Source organism: Musa acuminata, chromosome BXJ1-7, assembly GCF_036884655.1.
Source record: "Musa acuminata AAA Group cultivar baxijiao chromosome BXJ1-7, Cavendish_Baxijiao_AAA, whole genome shotgun sequence".
Taxonomy (NCBI): Eukaryota; Viridiplantae; Streptophyta; class Magnoliopsida; order Zingiberales; family Musaceae; genus Musa; species Musa acuminata.
Genome location: NC_088333.1, coordinates 14,365,029 through 14,388,113, shown reverse-complemented (window position 1 = coordinate 14,388,113; position 23,085 = coordinate 14,365,029). Strand labels below are relative to the sequence as shown.

Below are 23,085 nucleotides of genomic sequence, written 5' to 3'. Positions count from 1 at the left end.
AATATTCAAGCCAGCACACATTAATACCAAAGATTGAGTTCCATACAGAACGAAGTGAGATCAAATCGACATCAAGAATTATTAAGATCCGATTACAATCTTCAAAAAGAATATAAATCATTTTAGTATTTTCTCGAGTATCATACTTTATAAGTCTTCATGAGAAATCTCTTAGATCATCAGAAAGCAGAGACATATAATCTGGCTACAAGGTCAATTTCCAACATTAACAATTTAATCTCCATATTTGTATTAAAATAAATCCTGTATAGTTATCACAAGAGTGAAGGAAACAAGAATATCCAACTTAATTGGAATATTGTATAAGTCATGCCAGTATTTTATGGTAGTTCATCTAGAACAGGAGGCTTCCAATCAATCTTCAGAAATTAGTAACATAATGCATAAGCTAATCCTATTCCCAGATTTTAAAATAGTTTCCCAGTATCATGATCAAAACCATAAAAAACAGGTATAGGTATGCAGTCATATTGAAAACTAATGTTCAAACACCTGAAAAGACCAAATGTCCACCAGACATGGTTCCAATAGAACAGACAGACCTTTTTAATTTAGTTAACTATCGAAACTTGGTTGAGTTATGTTTAAACTATATAATTTAAGGTAAATAAAATAAAACCAATACTTCAACATGAACTTCTCGAGCATCACAGTTACGAAAGATAAATGTGTAAACATGTGCTTCTAGTAAAGTTGATAACCCATGTATGTGAAAGGAAAAAAAAAAAGCACATAATCAAAACTTCCATTCGATTCCAAAGCATATGCATGCTGATACAAGTTAAAATTCTATTTAAGAGGCCCAAACATCAAGGATGCAATTTGAGGGCTAGCACGAAGAAGGTGATGTGGCATACAATTCATCATTACATGAATTAGTCATAAGCATCAGGTATATGGGAAGTCACTAGAACCTAAATGGATGAAGCAGCAGCTGGAATAATACAGAAGAACCATACAGTACGATACAGGAAATACCCTTTCGAATTGAAGAAACCATCTGTCATTTCTAGAATCAGTTCCTGCCTAGTGGAAGCGACCTGCAAGAAAAAGTCTCCTTGAAGTCTGATTTCTTCGAAGATGTAAAAATTGATGCATAAACTTCTTTTGTGGCATTGGCAGGAACCATATCCATGGCCTTGAACCTTTTCGCTCCTCCAACCTTTCTCCCATTATCCAAGATCCCATCATTCTCGTCGCCAGCATGCTTGGTGCCACTTAGGTGTGCACTAGCCTTCTTTTCCTTCCTCTCCTTCAATTTACCCCTCTCCCCATCCATCCTCTCTCTCAGCACTGCAACTTCGTCCATGCTCCCATTGATGACAAGCTTATCTGACTCCGAGAACTCTTTATGGCAAACCAAGCAAGCGGAAGATTTGACTTCTTTGAGGGCCTTCACACTCAAAACATGCCCACAGCCACGAAGCACCAAGAATCCATATTTCCCATTGAACTCAAGACCCGTGATCGGGCACTCGAACCTCGTCTCGGAATTAGCGGCACCAGGATTCAGAGACAAATGGATCGGGATCATGTCCTTCAATCCCCTAATATGACTGAACTCCTTGGGGATATTCTTATGGATTAGGGCCTCGACGAGCGCCTCCTTGTTGAACAGATTGCCGAGACGGTCGACGACAACGGGTGGGGCGAGGGGCTCGCCGGAGAGCGCACATGTTGTCCACTTGGACAGCCGGGTCTCATTGGGGTCCACCTTGTCGGGCTTCTTGGTGGCATACATGTTGAGGTAGCAGTCGCGGGACTCGGCGCCGGTAGCCCCGCCATCGCCGCCGCCGCCGAGGAGGCGGAGGCGAAGGGTGAGAAGGGCGGATGATCCGGCAGCGATACCGGCGTCGGTAAGGGTGGAGGAGTCCGTGAGCGGCCTTCCGCCGAGATCGAAATAGAGGGATTCGAAGGCGAGCGGTTGTCGGAGGAGAATTCCTGGGAGGAATGCGAGCTTGAGACCGCGGAGGGTGAGATCAGGGGCGAGGGTTATGCATCTAGCGGGAAGGCCGAGATCGGGAGATCGGACGACGAGTTGGAGCTTCTTCCGCCGTAACTCCATCGCAAGGGTTGCGTGCCCTTTCCTTTCTCGATCGAAGGAGTGAAACAAGTTGGTGACAAATTTTGTGGGGTATAATTGTCGATACTACATATATATGTAATTGTATATAATACAACTCGTATCGGAGTTGCACCACCACAACAATCCGATTCAATTAGAAATCGACGTAAACCCGAGCACGATTAACTGGATTGCTTAAGCGGCCCAAGCGAACCGACGGGTCCGGTCCAACAACTTGGCCTAATGAAGCGACCGTGAAAGGAAATAGATTTCGTCTTTAGAAAACTACTGAAGACCTGATGATCTTTTTTTTTTTTCTCCCACGCTGTGTATTGGAAACGTTGCAATGTTTGTTTGTTTGTTTCCCTTAATTCATACCCAAAAATTCTTTCTTTTCATTTCAATCATAAGAAAAATATTATATTTGGTCCGACCACAAGATTACTCTTCTGTAATCTAAATTTGGTAAACTTTTAATAAAATAATGTTTTGATTTTTTTTTTAAAAGGATATCATTGCAAATTAAGGACATGAAAATCCTATCTTTACTTGTTAGAGAGATGAACGATTAAGTCTTATTAAATCAATGTTTTAGATGTAAAAATTTATATGAGATTTCCAACACCAAGTCTCAATCAAATATGCCATGCAGCTTATATTTCTATGTTGCAAAGAATATTTACAAGTGTTAATAGGATCCAAGACACCATAAACACACTGTATTTAAGGATGGTGGTGCTCAGACAATCAACCCTCCTGCAGATTGAACACAAAACAAAGACTACTCGAGGGTCGGAAAGTTGCCGTATGATATCCGAGATCCAACACATGACATTATCCTGGTTTAGTTTATCAAACATTAGAATCAAGTGAAATATACTGATGCAGAAACAGAAGGTGCAACAGAACAAGTCCAAATATTCTCCTGATTTGCAGGTGTACTCATTTACTAAAACCGCTAGTTCTACGACTTTGCATTGGTTGGAACCTCATGCACGAGCCGAAGGAAACAGCATTCCGTAAACTTTTCAGCTTTGACATCATCGAGCTAAGATTCTCCATATATCAAAGGGCAACATGGTGTAGGAATGAATGAAGCTGAATTATGGAAAACAGTCTTGCAGTTTCCTGAAAATCACTTCGCACACCTTGAACATTACGCTTAGCACACTTGGCCATCACAACTCAGCACAATTAACAAGCAAATAACCATTTCAATGAATGTCATTCTGATGGCAACCATCCATAACAAAATCTTATGTAAAGAGCTGTATATACTGCAGAGAACCGAGACAAGTAAGTTTGAACAACTAATTTGAAGTCAAAATTTCACAAGTATATCTTCTGTAGAAAAATGTAATAAATTTGAGCATACCAAACAATCGTGTCTTGCATCTTACTGCTGCTTGGATGACAAAGAGATGAGAGGATCCAAAAGCAGCATCTAAGTATCATGCATAGTCAGGCATGGCTTTTTGGAGGAGTTTGATTGGGTACGACTCATTTTCAGGAGCAATGTCATCGAATGGCACATAATATCGCTCCTTGTCATATACATGGCACATAGTCATTATTGTCTTCATCAGACGCCAATTCCAGTTGGCTTCAGTGAGATACTGTTCATTAAAATTCGACAAAAGTAATGAGAATGCTTAAAAGTAATATTTTTCAATAATAATAGTGCATGAAATTAAAAAAAAAAAGGTCCTAACACACCTTTCCCCAATTTTCTTGGAGTGACTTATGAGCTGCCCGGAGGTTGTAACTTGGTATCCTAGAAGAAATATGATGCGGAATATGCACATTGATATCATGACATAGGATCTCAATCCTGCCAATAGATATCAGATGTTTATATACACAAACACGCACAGTTACAAAAACTATTAACTCAGCAGCCCTGCAACACGGGAAACTGGAGAGCTCTAGCCTTGATATAAATTTTTGTAGGATATCCTTGCAACACGCACAGTTACAAAGATTTTCATTTTGGATATACTTGTCTCAGTTTTCTGGGGCACTAAGAACTAATCATGAGTGAATCAAAGGCAACACCTGTGATAATCCAATACTATGCAACTTCAAACAGATTAATTCTGTGATTGTATGGCCTTTGTATAGATAGCATATATAAATGTCACATTTTCCTAATTCTCAAAGATTTTTATCGGGAGAAGTTCCACAGTACAACAGAAAATAATTTAAGCAAAGCTGAAAATCCAATAACGTGAGTGAGGAGAAAAAAAGCTGAATAGTTGATGACATACCAACGAGGATAGTTACAGTGAACTGTGCCGTTAAGTTGTGCCTGAGCAGCATTCCACTCTTCTGATGTTTTGAATGGTATATGAGGAGCAGTATGATGGACCATTGTAAAGGTGCTCATCTAGGCAAATTTCAGAAGAAACTAAATTAAAAAAAAGTTTTGGAGTGTGGAGTGTAAAATAACAAAATTTTTCCCAAGTGACCATGGTTATCGTCTTATTCCAAGATATACAATGTGATGCAGACAAAATTATTGCCAATATAAAAAGAAAAAATAAATGAAGCGACCATGGTTAATCTCGTATTCCAAGGTATACAACATAATGGAGACAAAATTATTGGCTATATAAAAAGAAAAAAAGAAAAGTAATGAAGTGAATAGTACCCAAAAGTGATATCCCAACCACGGCATGAGCCAAAACTTGATCCATCCTATGATCCCTGCCTTATAGACAATCAATGGCCATCCGATAGCCATAAACGCAAATACACATGCTAAACTGATCTTCACCCTTCCAACTTCAGAAGGTCTGAACTTTTTCAAATCGAAGTGCCAAATCAACCTATTAGATGCTTGTTAATTTTGGGAAAAATTAGCATCAAACTATCAGGAAGCTGGATAATTTTGTGGAAACTTGCCAATGAATGTAGTCTAAATTAACATTATTTGAGTCTACAGCTGACATACCAATGAGCTATTGACATCCAAGGCCTGAATGGTCCATAACCAAATATTATTGCCTTCCTCAGAAGAGGGGAGGAGTTGAACTCCTCTGGCCATACAGGGTGCCAAGCAGTATCTTCTGACAACCTGATATTTTAGGGACAACCATTAAAAGATCAAGCAGAACTTTGAAAATTACCTTTTTTGCGCATGTGTTGTTTACTTGCAAAAATATCTCAACCAAGAAAATTGTGAAAGCAGAGAACCTTTTTTTTCATTCTTAGTCCAAATAATTTTGATATGAAATGAATACTGTGTTAAAGTGAAATTCCAATCAGGAAAAGTATATTCTCCAATACAAGAAACAGGATTATTGCATTAGAAAGATCCTGGAAACAAAAAAGATTGTGCATTGATAGTAAGCTAGATTATATCGCTTGGAGACCTTGTGATCTTCAACAAGTATGTGCATTTAAAAGAGTAAATACAAGGGAAAGAATTTTGAAAAGGTCACAAGAAACAGACATGTTTGTTTTAGCATGATGCCTATCATGCTTAAACCGCCAAGGCTCATATGGGTATACTAGGGGTAAAAATGCCAGGGTTCCCACGATGTCTTCAACCAATTTATTCCTCGAAAATGACTTGTGAGCGCAGTCATGGCCTATCACAAAAAACTTCAAAAGAGAAGTGTTAGTAAGGTGGAAAAATCAAGGAAAGAAAATGAATATCACAAGATTTTAGTAGCAACATTCAACAGAAAACAGATATGAAAGCATATCAAGGAGACAAAGAAACTAACCCCTGTCACTGCCGTGCCAGTCCAAGCCCAAGCTAGAGGAAGTAAATACCATGGGGCTTTTGCAATCATCAAAATCCCCAATGCATAGGAAGTCACCGATATCAAAATTGACCTCCATGCTTTCATGTCATCGATTTCAAATAGCTTCAATAAAACTTCTGATAAGTAGTCATACTATACATAATCAACTAAAAGAAAAACCTGAGAAATTGATTCAGCACCATTTTAGGCAGTGTATCCATGATATCTTTCAGCATAATGTTATCTGGAAGTGGTTCCCCAATTTGTGTAAAGCCATATCTTTCAGACATCTGCTTTCTTTCCTCCTCATTATCTAGAATTGGGCGTGAAGCGGGCAACACCATGGTCCGAACCACATAAGAAGGATTTTTGTAGGATAGAATTTGACAGGGGTATTTCCTTCTCGCTCCTAAGAAGTCTAAACCTGGCCAAATGCATCAAGTTATAACAAATACAAACTGATTGGTTCTCATATTCAAATGTTCATTTTCTTTTCCTTTTATATGCCAGGTAACCGAAGGATACATTACATTTCAAACTTAAAAATATAAAGATATCATATTATCATACATGACATGAGCTACTAAGCTTATTGCTTAGAAGATGCATAATAACTAATAACAAGAAATAAAAGCTGCTTAAGTTCATAGTTAATTTTTGAAACAATTTAAAAGAAAAGAAAGTAGTTCTTGAAGGCGATAAACCTGCAAAGTTCTTGACTCTCTCAACTATGAAGGCTAGATGGATAAGCATACTTAGATCAGTGTATCTAAAGCCCATCTCAGACTTTTCAATTGGTCTAGAAGGGTTACGGCATGGAACAACAACATAACATAGTTTCTAATCTATCTGTTAATCATGACTAATAATTGTAAAGGGTATGATAATCAAATGAGCTTGACTACACCTTTCCTCATGGGTTTATGTATATGAAGGTTAGGGGCATCCTAAATAATCTTCCATGTATAATGGAAAACCCAATGCATCTCAAACCAAGATTTTTTACATGGTTGGAAGAGGAATAATTTCAACCAACACTGACTAGGAAAGAAAGAGTGCAAAAAAATGAAAATTTTGCTGAAGATTTCAGGTAAAATCCTAATGGCACTCCTCTCAAGCTCCAAAGAAATCACTAATTTCCACGCAACACAGGCAAACTTGGTACCAAGCCACTACGACAATGCCAACCAACAAAAATGATGAAGCCAAATTTTGTTGAAGTTCCAAATACTTGAATGACTGAACAAAGCCCAAGATTTTCTTGTCTATAATGCGACAAATCCAACAAAGTGTCACGCCTATGTCCTTTGCAGGCAATCTAAATGCAAACTATGCTATTAATCATTTAGAGCAATAAATAGTTGATATGATGGCCTAAGGCCAGAAAATTCTACATCAACTTGCAACCAAAACCTGAGATAAGGGATATGAACAAAAAAGAAATAACATTTTGCATTCGTATAGACAGGAGTAACCGGTTCATGTTTGAGGTCTCGCTTTTGGTTGTCCTTTCTGAATGTTGTACCGAATCTTCATGAGTTAAGATAAAGGGAAGTGGGGCTCAATCGATGTAAAAATGTACAGTTAATTGCATAAAATACTTTTTTGATGGGTGATAATCTTTTTACTAACCAGGACAAGAAAAACGGAATCTCTGTATCAACAGAATACATTGACCGAAGAATTTGCAATTTCTCGGTAACAAACCCTAAGATTTCCCAAACCATAGCCTTAATTTGAGAAAAAGAACAAAAGAGAACCCACGTCGAGTGCAGAAAAAAGGCAAGAAACCAACTTTCTAGTGCATCCAAAAAGGGGGTTTCAGGGAACTACCTCGACAGATTTCCAGCCTCGTGCCGCACGATGCCCTCCGAGAAGAAGTCGCCTAAGATGAGAAAATAAACCCGTAAAAGATGCATCTTTTTCCGAAGGCAATTAAGAAACTAAGCGCAGCTCAGTGAAAGTGGCAGCGGCTCACCTCGAGGCGAAGGATTGGAGTGGAAAGCGCGCACGCCATTATCTGGGGGGAGGGAAGCACCCACCCAGAGCGGCGGCGGAAGAGAGGTAATAGACCGTGGCGGCGTCGAGGGAGCGGTGCGGGTACAGGTGGGCGGAGGGGATATAGAGAACGAGGGAGCGAGCGAGCTCTGCGGCGAGTTGGATTTTGTGGCTAAGGTGGATCTCATGTCGTGTCATGAGCCGAAGCCGCCGCGTCTTGGCTACTGCTACACATTGGTTCTTGCCCCCCTTAATTACTGCCACGTAGGTAAATCTGAACATTTTTCTGTAAGTATTTTTTTACAAAATTAAATAAGTAAATATTTGTCTCTCTAAATTTAAAATTTACATATGTATATATATATATATATATATATATATATATATATATATATATATATATATATATATATATATGTTATAGTTAATATCCGAAGGGTTTTTAATAATTTTAATTTTAAAATTATCAACTGTTGGTGATTCTTAGTAGATGTTAACTTATGCTCATCATATGGAGGTTAATAATAAACAAAAGAAATATTTTTTGACATATTAAAGTTTGTAGTAACAATTATGTTATTTTTAAAGAGGGTTAAAAATAACATAATTAAAACGTGGAATGCGAGTGAGAATTTTGAGGCGATTGCATTACTAGGTTTTCAAACCTTTATTGATCACGTTGGGAGCCCATCTACTAAATTTATCCAAAAATATTAATGTATATCATCTTAATATTAAAAAAAATATATTAAATAATTTATTGAAATATATCAATTTATATTATTAAATTTTAAAAAGAAACATATAAAATATCAATAATCAATAATCGACAAATTTAAAAATTATTAACTATAAAGTAAAAATAATAATATAATAATAAAAATATTATATTTTGTAAAATAAAAAAAAATATAAAGGGCTTGGATTTTTTTGAACCAAATTTTTAGAGTAGGTTTTTCACCTATTTAGAAGATAAAATGTTAAAAAAATATTGCATGGATGCATCATATTTTTATGAAAATTAAAAAACAAATAAGAAACAAATTTAAACTATTCAGATGTTGAAAATACCAAAAAAAAATATAAAATTTATTTTAAGTTTTTAAAAAAATTATTATATTTTTATTTTAAAAATATATAAATATTATTATCATATTACTCTTGACTTTATAGTTAGAAAATTTAGTTTTAAATTTATTGTTTATATATTATCAATTTTTATTTTAATATATATTTATTTATTATTTTAATAATATAAATTGATTATATATATATATATATATATATATATCAGTAAAGTGATCGATATAATTTATTTTGAATCTATCTAAGTTTTCGATTGGTTGAATTGGTACATGATTAATTAAAAAGGTGAGAGAGAAGATACAAGAGTTATTGGATGATTACTTTTACCATTTCAAAAGGATGAAATAGTCTGTAAGAATTTTTGGAAGTTGAAGTGTTCTGTAAAAAAAAATTTAAGACTAATTTTTTTATTAAAAAAATATCAAATTCAAGATTAACGTTCATAAAGATTGAGTCCACTCAAATGTAAGATCAAAGTGTACATAAAGAAAAGATGTCAGAGCTTAATGGAGATTAAATACTTTCCCAAAGGTAAAATATGTTTGATGACCATGCACTCAAAAGAGAAGAAAAGAGGCTTGAAAATAAATATCATGAAAGGGACAGAAACGGAAGGTGGAAATGGTCCTTCACCACGCTGATGTAAAAGGATCAAGATCAAATCAACACACAATTAATTGGATCTGTTTTGGAAATGACTTGTGTGCTCGATCACAATCACAATCACAATCAATCAAACATGAAGAGGCAGTTGCCCATCCTACTCTTTTGCATGCAAGTCAATGAATGGCACAGTAGTTTTCTTTAAATTCCAAAGGGAAATCTATTAAGATTTTATTGTTCTACCAAAAGATTTTATCAAATCATTTTGAAGGATCACAGAAAGTTACTATCTTAGAGAACAATTCCTCTCAAATAATATTACATTATTATTTGATTAACAATATTAATTATAAGATGTTCATCCTCAATCATACTTCATCAGCAAAGTGAATGAAACTCACCACCCAACCAACCTAAGTTACCGTAAAAAATATAGAAAATAATATTTCATCTATATTATAAAATTTTTCATTGGGCTAAGCCCACCAAATCACTATTATATAGGTTTTCATATATAATATTATTTTTCACCTAAGACTAATATCAGAGTGATCTCACCAACTAACTTACCTAATGTCAATCTTTATATATGTTGGCCCATTCACATAAACCCGAGTTCCCCTCCTTTCTTAGTCATGATGAGTTTTTTTCACATTGTGAGTCTAAATTAGTCGTTGGACACACAATGTAGTCACCTAAGCTAAGCTATTATAAATAATCTAGGAAAGAATATTCTATTTGTACTATAAAATATCTCACTACGTCAAGCTTCCTAATTCATTTTTAGAGAGGTCGGTCATCCATCGTTCACCCGGGACTTCATTTTTACCTCGGGATTAAATTAAATGTCGAAGAGACCTCGTCGGACACCTCAAATGACCTCAATTTTTATGTAAATTTTTTTTTATCGACGAACGTCGGAGCTACCGCAAAGAGTTTCTTGTGCACATCGCCCTGAATCGAACCGATTGATCCGAATAATCTCGACATTTCCCATATCAAATATGAAATAGTTATAAAAATGAATTGTGATAAAAGTATGTTTAATTGATATCACCATACTACGGGTAGCAGCTTCCCAAGTAGTTTAATCTAGCGTCTCTATCCTGCAAGACGAGGGACAAGATCCATCGATATTAACTTTAAACCAATCAATCTACAGGTGCTCTTTCCCATCTAAGCCGAAGAGCTTTTAGCTTCGTAATGTTTCAATCGGACATGATCGATCTAGCATAATAGCCAGTATGAACAAGTACTCGAGATCAAGTGCATATAATGGAAGATTTTTTTTTTATTATTGAAGAGGGGAAATCATTATTTATTTTCTAAATGAATGGAAGTTGATGCAGCCATAGGAGCTTTTCCATCCCGATATTATTACAAGTTTCATTTAGCCAATCAATCTGAAGGTATCATCCTATTCATGTGTAGAGTGCCAAAAGAACATAACGAACGAAAGCCACTTTGTATCGTCCGTGGCTCCTTATAATCATAATTTTCCCAAGTTTGGATGTGGAGAAGGCTGATGAGATCATAAATTAATTAGTTTTCAATTTATCACAGTAATTAATAAAAATAAGATTTGCATTCGTTTCTTCTTTGCTACTAAAATTTTGCTTACACTGTCCGTGTTTGGTTTATGATAACATTCAAATCATTCGTATCATCGGTCTTTTCGGTCTATGATTCATGAGTGGTTTGTATGTGTCCCCTTTCTTCTGCTTCCGATATCTTTTTCCCTTCAACTTTGATTCATGTTTTTCTCGAAATATATTCTTTCAAGCTGAATTCATAAATGATTTAATGTCTTTAGAGGACAATTATTTGGTATGTTTCTTCATCAAATCACTTTTGGTAAGTTATTTCTTTATTATCTGTTCATTCTACCTTCTTTCGCGCGTTCCGTTCGTAAACAAATACATCCTATAGTTGTATTTTTTATAGGAATAAATTGATAACAGCTAAGATTTTCCATGATAACAACTAAAATTTTTTCAACTTTACGAAAAAATCTTATTACTCTATTGAGGAAAATCATTTCTACGTGAATAAATAGGGAGCATAAAAAAAATATCTTTTTTATTTCATTCTTTCGTGGTATTAGAGCAGCAAAATTTTCTTAACGCAATCGGTCCATTTCTTCTTTAGCAACATAATCAACCGCTCCTCCAGGCCGCACACTTGGTAGAACAGATTTGCTAACCCAAACGCCCTCTAGAGATCATGGCCATTGCAACATCTTTAACAATAGCATCAAAAAAGGGTAGAAGCGGCGTATCTAAGAATTCAATGCCATCGCTATAAGCAAAGCACAACAGTGATTATCATCGAGTGTTTTCTGTCAATGAAGCCTTTCTGTTCTTCCTCATTGGAGAAAGTACCCGTGTTGCCCTCTAGTGGAGTTCTACGCTGTAAAACTCTTCACGTTCTTCATTGCTCAAATCCTTAGCCGCAAGAACTACTGAACGTAGATATGCAGCTTTGCTCACTACCCATCAGACTATAGAAAGTCAAAACATCTTCCTCCTTATCGCTATTGTCTTTGCATCTAGCTGGCCTACTGTCGTCGCTGCAGCAATTGTCCAGTTCCCCGGAAAGAAGTGCACCCAGTCTGAAGACTCTCACCTTGCTCGGTCAGATTGGTATATCTCCTCTCTTCATCAGACACTTCAATTATTATCCTTACATGGAATCATAGTACTTTTCAACATACATGTCTTATCTCCATCATTGCTGCAACTCTCATCCCCTTCAAATTATCAAAAAGTGACATCTACGCATCCTGACATGCATAATTTTTTAATCTTCTATTTGACTATGATTTATTAGGCTATGTCAACAACACTCTTTGTTGTCCACCATCGATGGTCAACATCTCAGGAGCATCTAGACTAGTACCAAATACGGACCACAAATTATGAATATGCCAATATCGTCTCATCCTCCAAGCAACTAAAGTCTCAATAGTTGGATCGCTCGCCTCACTCATTTCTTCATGTGACACTACCGAAGCCTAGTGTAAGTTATAAATTACCTTGGCAAATCGCTCATGTACTCGCATGCTTAGTCTCCTATTCAATTTTATGAAAACAAAATAAGAGAGAAGTACTATTGTTGATTATCTATAAAATATAAAAGTTATCATTGATAACTTGGCCTCGATAGGTCATTCTCTTAGTGATTGAGAAGTCATTGTCCACACCCTTAACGACCTTGGGGACAAGTATAAAGAATTGACAGCAGCAATACGGGCATATGACTCACCGATGTCATTTGAAGAACTCTATGATAAGTTGACTGACTATGAGATATATCTCAAGCATGAAGACATATTGCTAGGACCATCCATCGCAGCTCAAGTCAGTCAAAAATCTAAGAAGAAAGTAACCAGTATAATAAGACTGTCAACAAATGTTTGGCCAGAATGCCTCCTAAACTTGTGAACTCCAAACAAACCCCCCCTCCTCCATATCATCAACATTTTAGTCACAACTATCAAGGTAGCTACTTCAATTATCCTTAGCCTTGGCATCTTTGACTATATAAATCAACAAAGAGTTGTTTGCCAACTACGTGATAAAGTTGACTACTCTACAAAAGTCTATCGATCTCGACCTAGACTTCCTCCTCCATCACATTAGCATTAAGCAAATCTCACGACTATTCCAAATACTAGTCAACATAATTGGATTGTAGACTCTGGCGCATCCCATCATATCACATCTAATCTACAGAACTTATTTATCCACAACAGCTATAGCGACAATGAAGACATCATCGGTGATGGTAAAGGAATCTTCATTACTTATATTGGTTCCACAATGCTTAATTCATGTAGCACAACTTTTACACTCGATGATATTTTGTGTGCACCTTATATCAAACGAAATCTCATTTCCATTTCTCAATTCTGTAAATAAAATAATACCTCAATTGAATTCTTTTCTAACTACTTTCTTATCAAGGATTTAAGCACAAGGGTATCATTGGTTTAAGACCAGAGTAAGGACACCATTTACGAGTGGCCGTTAGTTTCACAAATCACCCAACCCATTGCGTACTCTTCCATCGTAGCTCCAGTTGATGTGTGGTATCATCGTCTTGATCATCCCTCATCTTTTATCTAGCAAAAATTACTTTTTCATTATTCTCTTCCTATTTTTAAAACCAATAGCATTATAACTCATTGTGATGCTTATTTAAGTAATAAAAGTCAGATTAATTTTTGGAATCTCCTCCATATCCTACTCTAAACCTTTTGAAATTATTTATACTGATATTTGGGGCCCTACCCCAATCACTTCTTTTGACAAGTTTAGATTTTATATCAGTTTTGTAGACTATTTTACCAAGTACACATGGTTATACCCTCTTCACCATAAATCTAAAGTTTCAACAATACTTACCAACTTTAAAGAGTTGGTCGAGAACTTCTTTCAGTCTACAATTAAAATAGTTTACTCTGATAGCGGAGGTGAACATCAAACCCTCACATCTTGCCTCTCAGCTTGTGGTATGTAATACCTTAAGTCACCCCTATATACTTTTTAACTAGTTGGCTCTACTGAATGCAAACATCGACATATAATTAAAATTGGTCTCACACTCCTTCATCAAGCATCCATGTCAACAACCTTTTAATCTGTAGCCTTTCAAACTATCGTCTACCTTATCAATCGTATGCTCACTCTAGTCCTCTAGTACTAGTTACCATTTAAAAAATTATTTCATAAATCCTCAAACCTTCAAAAACTCAAAATATTTTGTTGTTTATGTCATCCATGGCTACACCCCTACGAACCCCAAACTCAAAAAGTCTTTATATCATGTCATGTTATTTTTATGGAGTCTATCTTTTCGTTTCAAAACCATGAGCCTCATGCTCTGCGACCTACTCTAACAAATATACATCACCGGAGTTTACCATCGATCCCATCAAACGAGCCTCCCAAAACATTATCCAGTCCTTTTCCTTTAGATCCACACTCTCTTGTTATCCCGATTCAGTAGCTCTTCACTCCCTTCATTGCTTCTCCTCTCCCTTCTTCATAAGGTTCCCCTATGGCTGAAGTAATGCCTTCGGAAACACAACCACTACTTTTACCCTCTTTTGGGACCAGTGACACTAAAGTACCTCAGCCTGCCCTCAACCCGTGTTAGTGTCTCTCCACCACCCATACCAACAACACAATCTATAGCCCCTGAACATCAAATAACAATACGCTCCAAAAGTGGTATCTTTAAACCATGTCAATACTAGTCATAGGTGTCCTACAAGCCAATCACTTTATATTGCTTACTGCATATATATATATATATATATATATATATATATATTGATGTCCATAGATTTACGTAATAAGAATTTAATCGTGATGAGATCACGATAATGAGACCGATTCACCTTTAAACACAGACCCTAAATAATCCTGATCATAGGTTACTCAAAAGAGATATCAAGATAACTAGATAAACTGGTGTGTTGTATACCCATCCATATAATGGAGGTAATTGGTCTCATAGTTGCTCGTGCGAGGACACTAGGGCTATAGTGCAGGTGCTTATTAGAGAATGAGTTCACTAATTGATATGCTCATGGAATACTAGATGGTTGATAGTACCTTATTATCAAAACGTGATTCCGTTGTCCCAGTAGTGTACATGGTCCCTAGACTAGAGATATAATAAATGTTTTGTATGAGTACTCTATTCTTTGATACCGGACTTATAGGCTTGGAAGTTTCAAATCTAGCACAACTGGTCATCGAGAGTGGTAGTCAACCTTACGAGGACTATTGAGTATCAATAGAGGATCATCCACTCTCGGTGTCATAAGAGAAAAATTCTATGTGTTCTTGGTCAGACAAATCCCTAGTCAGGACCATTTGGATTTAGAGAGAAAGAGTTCTCTGGAAGAATCTAATAAGAGCAAGACTTGAGTAGAAATCATATGGGTCTAACAGCACCATGTCCGATATACTATTTCTAGGATATTAGATGGATGAAGGACTATAAATATATAGTAACTAATGATAGATAGATCCAAAAGATTGGATTTTGTTATATTGTATGGGGGTTGTGGCATAGTAGCCTAGTACGTCTGTAGTCGATGAGTCAGAAGGAGTTCTGACAAGTGTGACTCACGACCAACTCGATATTGGGCCTAGAGGGTCACACACATATGGTAGGCATTGTAATGAGTAAAGGTTCGGATATAAGATATCCTATAAGCTCTTGAATTATTGGAGCCTATGAATGAGATACAATAAGAGCCAATGAGAGATTATTGGATAGAGATACACTAATATAATATGCTTGGATAGTTAGATGGAGATCTAAGACATAATAGGACAGGATCCATTAAGGTTAAGTTAATAAGGGGTCTCTATAAATAGGAGAGAACCAAACACTCATAGGTTAGAGGTTTCTCGGTTGCCACCTCTTATTCTCCTCTCCCCTTCTCCTCCTCAAACAGTTGGTGTAGAGTTTTGGATAGTGATTTGAGAAGCATCGTGCTAACTCTATTGTGTAGATCACCGCTAGAGAGAAGGATGTTTGACCTCTTTCATCCTCTCACACGGATCTATAAGGATTCAGAGTTATAAGATCTCCCTAGGTAACACAACTATCTCACATATGATTTTTAAGTTTTATGGGTTTTTGTGCACAAATCTTCGCACGATGATGAATACCTTTTTGGAAAATTTGGGGTTTTTATTTTTTGTTCTTCCACTGCGCATGTGATGTTGCCCCTAAATTTCTCTATAGTCTAGTCCTTGACTTACATAATATTACAAAATCCTCATCATAGACCAATGAACCTACCACAATTACATAAGCCCAAAAATCTTTATACTGGTATAAAGCTATATGTGAAGAATATGATATCCTCCTTCATAATTCTACATAGACCCATATACCCTTTCATCTCACACAAAATATCATCGGGTATAAGTGTGTCTTTCGAATTAAGTAGAACCAAAATGGATCAATTGCTAGATATAAAGTGCGTCTAGTGGCCAAAGGGTTTCATCAACGTCCTAGTATTGACTTCACAAAGACAATTAGTTCTGTTGTTAAATCCGCAACAATCCGACTTATCTTCAGTTTGGCCATCTCAAAATGCTGGTATTTATAACTCGATATTAACAATGTCTTTTTACAAGGGATCCTCACGGAAGATGTCTCATACAGTAATCTCTTGCCTTCATCCACCCTCAGTATCCAAGCATGTTTGTAAACTACAAAAAGTTATTTATGGACTTCATAAAGCTCCAAGAGCTTGGTATACCGAACTTGGCTCATTTTTTACATCAATTGGCTTCATCAACTCCAAGTCTGATACCTCGCTATTTCTCCATCAACAAAGTGGCAATATAATATATCTTATAGTATATGTGGATGACATTATTATCATGAGCAATAATCTTATGGAGATCAAGACATTCCTCAAGCATTTGGTAGATCAATTCTTCCTAAAAAATTTAGGAACCTTGAGCTACTTTATGAGAGTAGAAGCAACATTTACATTTTTAGGACTCTTCTTATCATAAAGAAAGTATATTTAGGATCTGCTATCAAAGACGAACATACAGGATGCAAAAGCAGTTACAGCTCCTCTATCTACTAGTGAATCACTCAAACTATGTGATGGAAGCCCTACTACGCATATGATGTCACATCTAGATTTCCCTATAGTCAAGTCCTTGACTTATATGCTATTATAAAATCCTCGTCAGAGACCAATGAAACTATCACAATTACTGAAGCCCAAAAATCTCTATACTGGTGTATAACTATATATGAAGAATACGATGTCCTCCTCCATAATTCTATATAGACCCTTATACCCTTTCATCTCACATAAAATATCATCGGGTGTAAGTGGGTCTTTCGAATTAAGTAGAACCCAAATGGATTTGTTGCTAGATATAAAGCACGTCCAGTGGCCAAAGGGTTTCATCAACGTCCTAGTATTAACTTCACAAAGACATTTAGTTTCGTTGTTAAATCCGTAATAATCTGACTTATCATAAGTTTGGTTATCTCAAAAGGCTGGCATTTACGATAACTTGACTTTATCTACCCTGAAGATGTCCTTGACTTAACAATGTCTTTTTTACAAGGGATCCTCACTGGCTTTATCTACCCTTAGTATCCAAGGTATATTTGTAAACTACAAAAAACTATTTATGAACTTCGTCAAGTTCCAAGAGTCTAGTACATCTAATTTGGCTCGTTTTTGACATCAACTAGTTTCATCAACTCCTAGTCTGATACATCAGTATTCCTCTATCAACAAAGTGGCAATACAATATATCTTCTAGTATGTGTTGATGACATTATTGTCATGGGCAATAATCTTATGGAGATCAAGGCATTCCTCAAGCATTTGATAGATTGATTCTCCCTCAAAGATTTAGGAACCTTGAGCTACTTTCTAGAAGTGGAAGCAACATATATATCTTTAGGACTCTTCTTATCACATAGAAAGTATATTTAGGATCTACTATCAAAGATGAATATGTAGGACGCAAAAGTGGTTACAACTCGTCTATCTATTAGTGAATCACTCAAACTATATGATGGAAGCCCTACTACGCATGTGATGTCGGCCTTAGATTTCTCTATAGTCAATTCCTTGACTTACATACTATCACAAAATCCTCGTCAGAGACCAATGAACCTACCACAATTACTTAAGCTAAAATATCTCTATATTGGTGTAAAGCTATATATAAAGAATATGATATTCTCCTCCATAATTCTATATGGACCCTTGTACTCTTTCATCTCACACAAAATATCATCGGGTGTACGTGACTCTTTCGAATTAAGTAGAACCCAGATGGATCCGTTGCTAGATATAAAGCGTGTCTGATAGCCAAAGAGTTTCATCAATATCCTAGTGTTGGCTTTACAAAGACATTAGTTCCATTGTTAAATCCGCAACAATCCGACTTATCCTGAGTTTGGCCATCTCAAAAGGCTGACATTTACGATAACTCAATATTAATAATACCTTTTTATAGGGGATCCTCACTAAAGATGTCTTAATGAAGTAATCTCTTTGGCTTCATTCACCCTCAATATCCAAGGTATGTTTGTAAACTACAAAAAACTATTTATGGACTTCATCAAGCTCCAAAAGCCTGGTACACCGAACTTGGCTCGTTTTTGACATCAATTGGCTTCATCAACTCCAAGTCTGATACCTCACTATTTCTCCATCAACAAAGTGGTAATATAATATATCTTTCGGTATATGTGGATGATATTATTGTCACGGGCAATAATCTTATGAAGATCAAGGCATTCATCTAGCATTTGGTAGATCGATTGTCACTCAAAGATTTACGAATCTTGCGCTACTTTCTGGTAGTGGAAGCAACATATACATCTTTAGGACTCTTCTTATCACAAAGAAAGTATATTTAGGATCTGCTATCAAAGACAAATATGCATGATGCAAAAGCAGTTACAACTCCTTTATCTACTGGTGAATCACTCAAACTATGTGATGGAAGCCCTACTACGGACTTAACTCAATACCGCCAAGTACTTGGCTCCTTACAGTACTTATCTCTCACTTGCCTACTAGTCATAGGTGCCCAGCAAGCTAATCACGTGAGTGATGGCACGTGTGACTTAATATAGAATCTTTTTGCTTATTATATTTTGGCATCTATCACTTTATAACTATTGCATAAATGCATACATATATTGTGATGTCCTTGGATTTGTGCAATGGGAATCAGATCGTGTTGAGATTACGATAGTGAGATCGATTCACCTTTAAACACATATCCTAAATAATCCCGGTCATAGGTTACTTGAGAGGGATATCGTGATAACCGGACAGACTGGCGTGCTGTATACCCGTCCATATGATGGATGCAGCTGGTCTCATAGCTGCTTGTGTAGGAACACTAGGGATACAGTACAAGTGCTCATTGGAGAATGAGTTCACTGATTGATCCGCTTACGGAATGCTGGATGGTTGATGATGCCTTATTGTCAGACAGCGATTCCGTAGTCCTAGTGGTGTATCTGGTCCTTAGACTTGAGACACCAAGGATGTCCTGTATGAGTGCTCCACTCTTTGATACCAGACTTATAGGTTTGGCTGTCCCAGATCTAGTACAGCTGGTCATTGGGAGTGGTAGTCAACCTTACGAGGGTTATTGAGTGTCGATAGAGGATCATCCACTCTCGGCGTCATGAGAGAAATATCCCATGTGTTCTTGCTCAGACAAATCCCTGGCCAGGGTCATTCGGGTTAAAAGAGAAAGAGTTCTCCGGGAGAATCCGATTAGAGCGAGACCCGAGAAGAAACCGTGTGGGTCTGACAACACCATGCTCGATATACGGTCTCTGGTATATTAGATGGATGAGGGACTATAGGTACACGGTAACTGAGGACAGACAGGTCCAATGGATTAGATTCTCCTGTATCGTCTCGGGACTACGGCGTAGTGGCCTAGTACGTCCGTAGTCGATGAGTCGAGTGAATTATTACAAAGATAATAATTCACTGAGTTAGAAGGAGTTCTGACATGTATGACTCACGGCCAGCTCGATATTGGGCCTAGAGGGTCACACACATATGGTAGGCATTGTGATGAATAGAGTTTCGGATATGAGATATCCGACGGAGCCCTTGTCTTATTGGATGCAGATCCAATACCCACTAGGGGAGGATCCATTAGGGTTTGACAGGAGACCTCTATAAATATGAGGGATTCAGAGCCCCATGGGCTAGAGAGCTTTTGTTTGCCTTTTCCTATTCTCCTCTCCATCTCCACCTCTGAGTAGGTCTGGAGTTTTGAGGAGCGTCGTCGCAACCCTGCTGTGTGGATCACCGCTAGAGAGGAGGACGCTTGACCTCCTTCACCCTCTCCTAAGGATCTGTAAGGAAACAGGGATATACGATCTCCCTAGGTAACACAATCTACTCTATACGCAGTTTCATGTTTCGCGGATTTTTGCGTACCAATCTTCGCACGACGACGAACATCTCTTTGAGAATGGGGGATTTTGTTTTTCTTGTTCTTCCGCTGCGCATATGATGTCGCCCCCAAGGATTTCCCAACACTGCCTAGATATCTCATTTGTGGTTAATAAATTATCACAATTTATACATCGACTATATCTTAACGAAACCCTCAATCATGGTCTCTTTTTTTGCAAACACTCCCCCCTCATCTTCGTGCCTTTGTTGATATTGATTGGGTAGGGAACTTTGATGATAGAACCTCCACGTCGGGATATATTATCTTCCTTGGAGCTAATCCAATTAGTTGGAGTTCTAAGAAGCAAAATACAATTGCACGATCTATAAGCTGAATACTATGCCATTGCAACCGCTACTACAAAACTCAATTGGGTCATGAATCTGCTTAAGGAACTTGACATCGACTCCACCTCTACTCCTACAATATATTATGATAATGTCAGAGCCACTTATTTGTGCGTCAATCTAGTATTTCACTAACACATGAAACACATTGTCATCGACTTTCACTTCGTGTGAGAACAAATTGTCGGACATCAATTATGTGTTTCTCACGTACATACGACTGATCAACTAATATACTTACTCATGAAGCCTCTCGCTTGTAAACTATTTTAATCGGATCAGTCCAAGATTGATATCCTTAACAGGAGTGCTATATTGTAGGGGCATGATAGTAATTAAGATTTCTCATGATGTAGCTAAGATTTTTCCAACCGCACAAGAAAATCTTACTGTTAAGAAAAAATCTTCCTCCTAACGTGTATAAATAGGAAGCACCATATCTTCATGAAAAAAATATCGTTCTTTATTTCATTCTTTCATAAGTCATCTATTCACATAATCATGGCATTGATTATTTCCTATGAACCTTCTCCTTTCTCATACAATTTTTCACCGTGCTATTGGAAATTTGACATACTGATATGTAGTGTTACATATTTGTTTCTCTTTCTGATTGATTGATTGGCCTCATGCGCGACAGGATTGAAGAGCTGATCATTGGTCGAGAAGTGAACTCGGTGTGATTGATTTCTCTTCTTTCGTACAGCACAAGCGGTAGAATGTATGTACTCAGTGTTAAGCTGGTGGCGACCCAAGCATTCTCTCGTATATTGCAGTGGCGATCGCAGCAGTGAAGCTTGGATCTTTGGTCAACGCCGAGGCTATCTGCTTCACCAGCAGTCTCTGCAGCGTTGGCATTTCGACCTCGTCGAGATCGTAAGGTTGCGAGGTGTGTTCTACATCGATCGATGGACACGGGAGTACTGCTGCTGCACTGTGATCCGAAACACCGTACACATCATCCCGCGAAGGCCGCTCGTGGTTGTGCTCGCCTTCGTATGTCGCCAGCAAGAGCGATCCATCTTCTGCGCTCTTTTGAACCTAATGAGTCAAAGCGATGATGATGATGATCACCAGATGTATATTTGATGGTGAGGAGTTTTGATCTCTCGATCGGTACCTTCTTCTTGACGGGACAGGAAGGAGCAAAGGAGCATCTGAAGTAAGCTCGAGGGAAGGGGTTGTCTCTGGTGACCTTCTGACCATATTTCCTCCATTGATACCCATCCTTCACCACCTAACAACACCAAAACACCTATCTCGTAATTCTCCTTTCGTTTCCGATGTCGACTAAATGATATGCCATTCTTTGCTCAAAGATCGAACTCACCAAACTCGAATCGGTCGGGTCGATTCGGACGTACATCTTGGAGGTCTTGGGCATGGGGTCTTCGCCATGCTTGATCTGGTACTTGCAGCTGACTCCGTCAACCCTCTTCCTCTTCGGCGAGACTGACCCTTTTTCCTGGGGACGGATGCTTGCGAGATCGAACAATCGACCACGGAGAGCGCTGTAGTTCATGTGCATGTCGCTGACCATCTCGGCGAGCCTCTTGTTCTCCTTGCTTATCTGGTTCAGCTTGGCCTCTACAACTCCGACCTGCGTTCCGCAAGCGAGACTGCGTTTTAGGAGAGCAAGACACTGCAGCAACGATCAAATAGCTACAAAGAATTAACCTCTTCTTTTCTTGGTGGACTCCTTTGATCGGGCTGCATATGAACAAGCATGATTGATGAACAACAGGTTCCCCTAATCCATCGAAGACACGAAGAGGTCTAAGGCAATAGCATCAGTTTGAACTCACCGGAGCATGGTCGGGAGACCGAAGAGGGCCGACGCTGAGGTCGAGGCTGAGGGAGGAGGATTGATTGGTCCAGGACGAATCCATCATCAGAAGTAGTCGTCTAGTACGGTTCCTTGAATCGAGAGCGAATCTGGATGAAGTGTGGCAATAGACTGGGTAGCGTTCTTATAAAGACGATGACTTCCTGGGAGAAGAAGGAAGAAGACTTTGAATTGGTACCAGTGACTCCAGAAGAATCAATGAGGATGACGTGGGGCGACAGACGCCATGCGGGACGTCAGCTCCCGACGTCTTATGGATTATGTCATCAAGCTTCCTTGTTTGAAAGACCAAAGGAATTCTAACAACATGTGTAGGAAGACTTGTGCAGGCAACAAAAATTTGGCAGATACCCCA

The 23,085-nt window shown here is 37.7% G+C and overlaps 3 protein-coding genes across 6 annotated transcripts; all 3 read right to left on the bottom strand.

Annotated features, from left to right (window-relative positions):
- Positions 1 to 754: 754 nt before the first annotated feature.
- LOC135678924 (uncharacterized) lies at positions 755 to 2,143 on the bottom strand. The gene has a single exon (XM_065192176.1). The coding sequence runs from the start codon at positions 2,084 to 2,086 to the stop codon at positions 1,037 to 1,039; it is 1,050 nt and encodes a 349-aa protein (XP_065048248.1). The 5' UTR covers positions 2,087 to 2,143; the 3' UTR covers positions 755 to 1,036.
- Positions 2,144 to 2,871: 728 nt separating this feature from the next.
- Positions 2,872 to 8,012, bottom strand: LOC135678923 (omega-6 fatty acid desaturase, chloroplastic-like). 2 transcript variants are annotated; one of them, XR_010515111.1, is made up of 11 exons: positions 7,817 to 8,012; positions 7,672 to 7,723; positions 6,039 to 6,262; positions 5,818 to 5,961; positions 5,541 to 5,692; positions 5,040 to 5,162; positions 4,737 to 4,914; positions 4,354 to 4,472; positions 3,803 to 3,917; positions 3,462 to 3,702; positions 2,872 to 3,363 (listed from the first exon to the last, which is right to left on the bottom strand). XR_010515111.1 is itself a non-coding variant. In XM_065192174.1 (10 exons), the coding sequence occupies exons 1-10, from the start codon at positions 7,853 to 7,855 to the stop codon at positions 3,538 to 3,540; spliced, it is 1,311 nt and encodes a 436-aa protein (XP_065048246.1). In that variant the 5' UTR covers positions 7,856 to 8,012; the 3' UTR covers positions 3,333 to 3,537. The 2 variants fall into 2 exon arrangements, 1 of the variants encoding a protein (XP_065048246.1); XM_065192174.1 differs by having other exon boundaries at positions 3,333 to 3,702.
- Positions 8,013 to 21,325: 13,313 nt separating this feature from the next.
- LOC135585610 (probable WRKY transcription factor 40) lies at positions 21,326 to 22,845 on the bottom strand. Of its 3 annotated transcripts, XM_065193936.1 has the most exons (5): positions 22,690 to 22,845; positions 22,562 to 22,594; positions 22,215 to 22,484; positions 22,005 to 22,121; positions 21,326 to 21,925 (listed from the first exon to the last, which is right to left on the bottom strand). In XM_065193936.1, exons 1-5 carry the CDS (start codon positions 22,774 to 22,776, stop codon positions 21,620 to 21,622), a joined length of 813 nt encoding a protein of 270 aa, XP_065050008.1. In that variant the 5' UTR covers positions 22,777 to 22,845; the 3' UTR covers positions 21,326 to 21,619. The 3 variants fall into 3 exon arrangements, with proteins under 3 accessions (XP_065050008.1, XP_009409784.2, XP_065050007.1); XM_009411509.3 differs by lacking the exon at positions 22,562 to 22,594 and having other exon boundaries at positions 22,690 to 22,841; XM_065193935.1 differs by lacking the exon at positions 22,562 to 22,594 and having other exon boundaries at positions 22,215 to 22,526; positions 22,690 to 22,825.
- Between the last annotated feature and the right edge of the window lie 240 nt (positions 22,846 to 23,085).

Bases quoted from the DNA above. Each gene is read 5' to 3' on its own strand.
- LOC135678924 (XM_065192176.1), bottom strand. From the start codon at position 2,086: ATGGAGTTACGGCGGAAGAAGCTCCAACTCGTCGTCCGATCTCCCGAT.
- LOC135678923 (XM_065192174.1), bottom strand. From the start codon at position 7,855: ATGGCGTGCGCGCTTTCCACTCCAATCCTTCGCCTCGAG. The intron at 5,693-5,817 runs GTTAGTTTCTTT...TCTCTTTTGAAG, and splicing joins CTGGCACGGCAGTGACAGGG to TTTTTTGTGATAGGCCATGA. The intron at 3,918-4,353 runs GTATGTCATCAA...ATCTATTGGCAG, and splicing joins CACTGTAACTATCCTCGTTG to GATTGAGATCCTATGTCATG.
- LOC135585610 (XM_065193935.1), bottom strand. From the start codon at position 22,776: ATGATGGATTCGTCCTGGACCAATCAATCCTCCTCCCTCAGCCTCGAC. The intron at 22,122-22,214 runs GTGAGTTCGATC...TGGTGTTGTTAG, and splicing joins ACCCGACCGATTCGAGTTTG to GTGGTGAAGGATGGGTATCA. The intron at 21,926-22,004 runs GTACCGATCGAG...TTGACTCATTAG, and splicing joins CCTGTCCCGTCAAGAAGAAG to GTTCAAAAGAGCGCAGAAGA.